Below are 7,500 nucleotides of genomic sequence, written 5' to 3'. Positions count from 1 at the left end.
GTCCACTTTACAAGGAGCTATTACAGCATCAGGTATGCATGTTCCACAAGTTACAGTATTTAATTAAACTATTACAACCAAGCAAGTGTATTTCCTTTTAATGAGGGGTAGGGTTTGGTCGAGGTGAGGGTCAGGGTTAGGCTTAAAAGGGTAACCCTAACTCAAAAGGAAACTTTAGATTGGAGAACTAGTGCAAGTATGATTTACTTGTCAAACGTTCTTTCAAGTAACTTGTATTTTGTTACTTGTCATTGTTCATGTTTTTTCTCAGCTTAGTCATGGAGAACCTTCCTGGGTTCCTGGAAGTGGGATGCAGTCACCTGTGATTTCAGATACTGACTTGAGTGACCTTGCCAGGCAGGAAGAGGAGGAACCTTCAGTGCTGAATTTGTTACCTGGTCAAAGTGAAGAGCACTTGCCAAGACCTGCAGAAGAAGGCCGTCCAGTTGACCTGTCTGGTGAAAGTGATGGCTCACTATCTTTTTCAGATGGGAGAGGAGTTAATGAGCAAAGTGGTAAAAGATTTTGAATTTATTGTGTTGGGCATGTTGCATTGATGTACATGTAGCTTGTTTTAAATAAAGAAAAAAACTGACTTTTATTAGTTGATGGGCGTGATGACATAAAAGGCAATAAACAAAGCTCCTCAGAAGGTGTTGGCCTGAAGGCAAAGAACCCCTTATGGGCAACAAGAACATGCTGAAGTTTTTTACATGCCTGGAGAATTAAAAATTAGTAGTCTGCTGTTGTTGGATAAAATTCCAAAAGTTGCATTTTTACAGTATGTCTCCAATAAATTCAAAATTATCATTTTGATGAGGTTAGGTTTTTTTGAGTGATTTGATACTTCATTGCTAGTAAATGTATTTGCAAGTATTGAACCTCAGGCAACTTCAAATCCTGTACAAAGGAACGTTTTACTACTTTTATTATTTTCTGGAAATGAACATGCAAAGTGATGTTTTTTTAGTTTCAGATAATGAAACAGAGGAAGCTATTCTTCGTTCCTCATTTTCTATTCTTGCAAGTGGACACACCAGGAACAGTCCTCCTCATAGGTTTGAAAACTGTGCATAGCTGCATAGTTTATTTATTTATTTATTTGATAAGTTTGTTTCTCAGCTTTTATGGTTTTTTCAAAGTTGCTGCAGTTTTAGTAAGTTTGCCCTTTTGTCTGGCTGGTCTAAACAGTGTGACTGAATTTTACAGTTTTGAAAGCACTGAATGTTTTTGTGTATATTACACACAGTGTGTCAAGATATTAACATAATCTCTATCCTCTGTATATCTACAGTCTGGCCAGTGATGGCAGTGGAAGAGATGTTGTAAGTCCCTTGGTAGTGGAGGCTGCAATGCCCCAGAACCTCTCTGCAATCACTGGAGACCACTGTGGAGAAGAGCATGTCACCGCACCTTTATCCAGCTCCCTTCAGCCCACTTACAGCAGAGGTCCTGTTTTCATTCGAGCAACAAACCACCTGCCAAATTTTACTAATGAATCATCTGCAGAACGCGTTCAGTCGACCTCTAGAGTAAGTCCAGTTGGTTCAGTCCTTGATGCAGTCACAGTTTCCACAACAACTGAGGCAGGTGTATTGGAAAATGATAACACAACCACAACCTCAACAGTGCAAAGACATAGCCCGTCAGCCTCTGTTCATAGTAGCTCATTATTTTCATCTGGCTTACCATCTCCCATTATGTCTCCAAGAGGTCGCAGTCAGTCTGACACCAGGGTGCCCTTAGTCTTCCGAGAAAACCCCCCAGGGTCACTTCCTACCTATCCTGTTAGGCCACAGAGTCAAAGTGGGTTTATTCTGGCTTCAGCAGCAGGTCTTGTGAGTACTCTGGACGGGGTGACCGCACATAGTCTTTTGTCATCAAATTCACCTGCTGAGAGAGAGAGCCCTTCAGGGTCAGCGCATAGTACCAGTGTTGTACCCCAAGGAAGGACCGAAGCCATCAACTCTTATCAACAGAATGATGCTAGCACAGCTGTGCTTGCTGAAGTAGCCGACCCTCTTGACGGACAATTTTTCTCAGACTTTGGACACCAGCCCAAGGATTCTGATACAGGGAATCCAACTGAGCTTCTTGTAGAAAAACCTACAATGCCAGTATCGTCCCTTGCACAACCAACAGGTTGTACCCCTCTTGAACTGTCATTAGCGGGTTATGAAGAAAGTGGGATTAGCACACTGTCAGCAAGTAGATATTCAAGAGGCCCAACTGACATCCATGCAGAGTCAAATTACAGGCAAGGAGTGGTAGCCTCTCGTGACAGTGGAAATGACACTTATCCAGTGCATAGTCCAAGACATACAACATCTGGTGCTTTAAGTCCATCACAGCTCCTTTCAGAAGCACCTCTGACCCTGCTGCCTTCTACATGTGCAAGGCTTGACCACCAGGAAAGTCAAAGTGCCACATCAACTGCACGCACTCCAGAACAACATATAGCGTTAGGCCCGGAGAGCTCATCAGAGACGCAACCAGTTTTTTTACACAGTGGCCGAAGCAAGGAGTCTAGAGGGTCAGAGAATTCAGGTATTCCAAGCAATAGGAGTGCTTTTTCCGCTGTCACTGGAGACACGGATTCCTCTGTGGGAAATCTGCCATCGCAGATGGAGGTACTCATACAGGAAAGGGATTCACTTGCAAGTGAGCTGAGGCAACGTGCTGCACGTTATGAAGCAGATCTCATTAGACTCAGAACCAGAAATGATGACCTTCAACAACAATTACTGAGCATTGAGGTTGGGGAATATTGAAGTTTACCCTTGACACGTCTAGAATTTGAATATGAACAGCTGATAATGAAATGGTACATGTATCTATTATTATATAAACACCAATGAAATACCAAGTGAGCTTTTGCGCGAAAACATGATATCTTCACACTTAAAGATAACATGTTATTTTCACACGTGAAAAGATCACTGTTGCTGTGGTTACGTAGAAAATCGCACCTTTCGACTCCTTTCGTGAAATGATTTAGTATTTCATTGGTTTTTATATAAAAAATAGAATATTACATGGCCCCTTGTAGATACGAGATTTCTCTTCTCGTGTTGAAAAATATTTCACTCATTCGCTGCACTCACTCGAAGAGAAATTTCGTATCTCCAAGCGGCCATGTTATAGCCTCAAATTTCCGTATTTTTCTGGTATGGAACAAAACAGTTGGTGACTTCACATGATGGGTCTGCTGATACTGAAACTATTCCCATTTCTGCACTGAGTTATGCTCATTACTCACTAACCACTGTAGGCATGTTGTCGTCTGGGATTGGAGATTTGACCAATTCATTTTACTTTACTTTAAAATACAGTGCTAGCATGCATTGTAATGTGCCCGTAATCATTAACTTCTCGGAATCTTTTCCTTTGGTTAGACTGTAGCCGCCCTTACCAAACAAGATAATGAAAAAACGAAAGCAGTGGAGCAAACATTGCGAGAGAAAGATCAGCAGATATCTGCATTACAGGAGTCCATGGCAGAACTTGAAAAAAACAACGGACGGTTGAAAGATGAGCAGGAGAGCTTAAAGACAGTGAACGAACTGCGGCTCGAGGACGTGAATAGGCTGAACTCTGATCTTCAGCAACAAGTATTATGCTTGAAATATTTTTGCCCTAAAAAGTCTGTTTTTTATCCAGTCTCTTGTTGGAATTTGTCCTGGCACATTATCTTCCATGTTTATGCCTTTTCTGTCTTATGTTCAATTTTAACAAGCCTTAACATCGACCCCTGACTATACAAGGATCCTTTCAAGGCTCTAACAAGAAGGCTGAAATATCGGATAAAAGTATTGTAAAAAAGAAAGATACTCTTGATTTGCACTTCAATCTGGATCTTTTGACAAAGGAAACGAAAGAATCAACGAGGATGACTTTTTTAATCGCCGAACTAAAGAAATAGTGTATGTAATTTGACTTCCTGTTAGTATTGCACTAACTTATTGTAATATTTTGATGTCCAGAATGAAGTGACTTACATCTTGCCCAGAGCAAAGTTCCTTTTTTATCAGGGTCTTAACTCTATGAATATAGTTTTATTTGATTATCCTGAGCAGAGTTAGTAGAGAAGCTCGTTTATCGTGTGGAACATTTGTGAAGCACTGAAGAATACATTCCTATTCAGCCTCATTCCTACCTTCCTAACTCGCAGGCCTTTTTGCTGAAATTTGCGAGTAATTCTATATAATTGATTTTATATTTATGAAGTGGAGTGATGGGTGTGTACTGACCTCAGTGATTTCTTTGGTTTTAGCTTTCAGTGTTGCGACGTAGGCTTGTCGAATCATCTCCAGCTCAACGAAGCAGAAACGAGGCAAAAATTATAGAGCTTCAGGTGGAAAAAAATACCCTAGAGCAGCGCGTTATGAGATTAGTGCAAGATAACGAAAACCTGCGTGAACAACTAAAACAGGCACAGCGAGAGAAGGGCAGCGTGAAAGCCAGAACAAGAATCAGTAAAGCCAAAAGCGAAACAGATTTGTCCAGGAAATTTGACAAATACACAACTTACGATGAACAAAATTATAGAGACCCTGAGCCAGTGGCAAAGGCCGTTACTTTCGGCACAAGAACTGACACCTCGGGTCTGAGGACAAGTCGATATAGGTTATTGGATGCAAATAATAGCAGATCACATGATCTGTCGTCTCCTGTTGCGTTAAACGGTTATGGCTCGCATCCCAAGAGAACAACCTTGTCATCAAACTCTACTGTGAAAGACATTTTCGCTCGTGAGCCGGTCAGTGGTAAAGTCGTGGCACCAAGACACCGTCAGGGGTCGTTAGGTGAAGACAGCGATGCATCAGATGATTTTGAGCATGCGAACCACCCGAGATGGCGCCACACGCAGAGGTCCGTGCCTTTGTTGTCTTCAGATGTTTCTTGGGATCCAGTGGCTTCAGTTTATGAACCGTATGATAGAGGCATGGAGCGAAGATCAAGACCACATTCCTATCATGGAGGTAATTGGGGCTTCTCGCAGGGAGCGTGTTAAAACGAATCTGATATAAGAAAGAAATGGACTCGGATTCCTAAAGAGTTCTAGCTTAACAACAAATACGCCATGACGTCCCTTCTCGCCAGTTATGATATGAAGATGATGGCTGATTTTGTTTATTTTATTTATTTTCCACCTAAACAGGATCCGTCCACGATCTCTACAGTGGCAAAGGTGACAATTTATCCACCTCACCATTCCACGAAATGACGTCACGTTATTCTAAGCGCAATGACGACCGCCATTCTTCCTCTTCTTCGAATTATTCCACCACCGACTCTTCGCTGCTCACGACCACCTCTTACAAGTCATCTCATCACAAACTATCCACGAAACCCTTTGCACCGAGATCAAGTAGCGACATTAAGTTAGGAATGGAAGTGCTAGTTACTAGGTCACGTGGACAGATTGCCCGTGGAAAAGTGAAGTATGTTGGCCCGTTACCAGGTCGCCATGAAACATACATCGGGATAGAACTGGGGCTCGGGCAAGGTAAATATTGGGCGCCATGTTGTTTTTTATTTTATTATTATTTTTTATGTTCATTCAAGTGTTCCCTCGTACCTGGATGCCGTGTTTTTGGTAAATCTCACTTTGAATGTTGGGTTGAATAGTATCAAAACAGAAGAATGAAATGAGTAACAAATAGATTCCATGTTGCCGTGCGTCTGTTCAGTAATAGATCACGGATGACGTCAAAATTTGGTAAGAACAAAAAAGTGGCACACGAGGCGATAGCCGAGTGTGTCACTGATGTTCTTACCACATTCTGACGTCTTCTGTGATCTATTACTGAACAGACCCACGGCAACATGGAATCTATTTGTTTTATATAATAAAGATTTAAACTTTATTCGCATAAAAGCTGATATTGACGTCAATCGTGCGTCTGTCCTCTAATAGATCATAGGCAAGAACCAATCAAAATCCGTGAATAACTTGGGTTATTATATAAAGGTACATATTTGAAGTGCGGCTTATAGATGAAAGGGATAAGTTATCCTCGCACTTATCTGGACAGTTTAAGCCAATTGTCTCTGACAGACACCTGGGAAATTCAACCGGCTTCAACGGGATTCGAACCCATGACCCGGCATGCATTACCGGCATCGTAGAGGTCACAAGGAGGAAGAGATGATCAATTCTTCCCTTTAAAACAGAAGACTGTTGACATGGTGGCTTAGAGAGGTGCGGAGAGATCGTCTTTTAGTGGTCTGTTTAAGTTTTAAATGTAGGATAATACCGTGACTTTTGCTTTATGATTTCACTCATCATTTTGTCACCACTAGTACTTAATAGTTTTACAAACATTCCCCGGATTCTAACAAAGGTTGAACATCTGGATCTCTCGCTACCTTTTTTCTGTTCGTTTCCCAATCACACAGTATAACAGTAAAAGCTCAGCTCTTTCAATTTAGTTCTCCTTTGTGTGGCTGCGCATAAGTGAATTTCTCACCACGAGCCCCTCGATAGCCCAGTATTTGACGGGTAGGACATGGATTTTCATTTCTTTAATCTTGTTTTCTCCTTAAAATAAACATCCTTCCTTGATTCAATTAACTGACTTAAAATTTCAGCGGAAGGAAAGCATGATGGATCTTGTCATGGACAGAGGTTATTCACATGGTAAGCAAAGCTAAATTTTATCCTTTCTTTTTCCTACTTGTCCGTTTGATTTGAAATGTTTTTTTAAGTGTTATCGGTGTTTTTCTTCAAACAATTTTTATTTGTAGAATGCAAATTGATCTCTATGGTAATGATGTTTGTTTCTAAACAACACGACTGGGGTGTTCGAAACACAATAATTTGTTTGTAACAATTGAGTTGATAAGGATGAATTAACCACCAGGGTCAGATTGAAAAGCTGACCGCGTTTCGAGCGTCAGCCTTTCGTCAGAGCGAGTTAAGTTATTTTGGGTTGTGAGGGAAAATCTTGTATTTTACCCCAGAGGTTCGGTAGCCTGAGGTTGAAATGGCCCTCTTCTGGTTTGAATGCTTTCTTTTTTCGACGTCCTTTGGGTGTCCTCGGTCATTTCACTAGCGTTCTCTCGGATCTTGGAAAATAAAAATTCCTCTGGCACCCAGGGTAGTGTTCGCCGCGTGGAACCGGTCGCCAAGGTTTCTCTCTGTTTCGCCGCCGTCAGTGGAAAAAAAAAAAGGACGAAAACGTATCCGAACGAGGAGCGCCCGATTTCAACCTGCCGAACTACTCCAGGCAAAACATAAGTGTCCGTGTGGCCTTTCTCTTCACTTAAGCAACACGGAGAGCCGAAAACATTTCGATCGAAAACTTATTTTCAGCATCAGCACCCTCTTTTCCCAAGGAATCAATGAATGTCTTTGTTGTGCTCCTAATACCTGTCTTATATAGTGGTGAATGGGCTCATTGTTTTATCGCTTGCAGCTCATAATGGTTGCTTGCAAGTAGCAATTCGACAAAAGACTTTTCAGTTATGGAAATGTTTCAGGGATGGTATCGTATA

At 41.5% G+C, this 7,500-nt stretch overlaps 1 protein-coding gene across 1 annotated transcript in view; it reads left to right on the top strand.

Moving 5' to 3' along the window:
- Positions 1-7,500, top strand: part of LOC138054513 (serine-rich adhesin for platelets-like) — a 34,800-nt gene that overhangs the window by 24,677 nt on the left and 2,623 nt on the right. Inside the window, exons 5-12 of the mRNA XM_068900964.1 lie at positions 1-32; positions 272-515; positions 971-1,058; positions 1,295-2,756; positions 3,396-3,611; positions 4,274-4,982; positions 5,162-5,509; positions 6,595-6,643. The exon at positions 1-32 is cut by the window's left edge and continues 39 nt beyond it. Of these exons, the coding sequence (XP_068757065.1) occupies positions 1-32; positions 272-515; positions 971-1,058; positions 1,295-2,756; positions 3,396-3,611; positions 4,274-4,982; positions 5,162-5,509; positions 6,595-6,643 (3,148 nt within the window). The remainder of the gene's footprint in view (positions 33-271; positions 516-970; positions 1,059-1,294; positions 2,757-3,395; positions 3,612-4,273; positions 4,983-5,161; positions 5,510-6,594; positions 6,644-7,500) is intronic.

Source organism: Montipora capricornis, chromosome 6, assembly GCF_036669925.1.
Source record: "Montipora capricornis isolate CH-2021 chromosome 6, ASM3666992v2, whole genome shotgun sequence".
In the NCBI taxonomy this organism is placed as follows: Eukaryota; Metazoa; Cnidaria; class Anthozoa; order Scleractinia; family Acroporidae; genus Montipora; species Montipora capricornis.
This window is presented reverse-complemented; position numbering and strand designations above follow the sequence as displayed.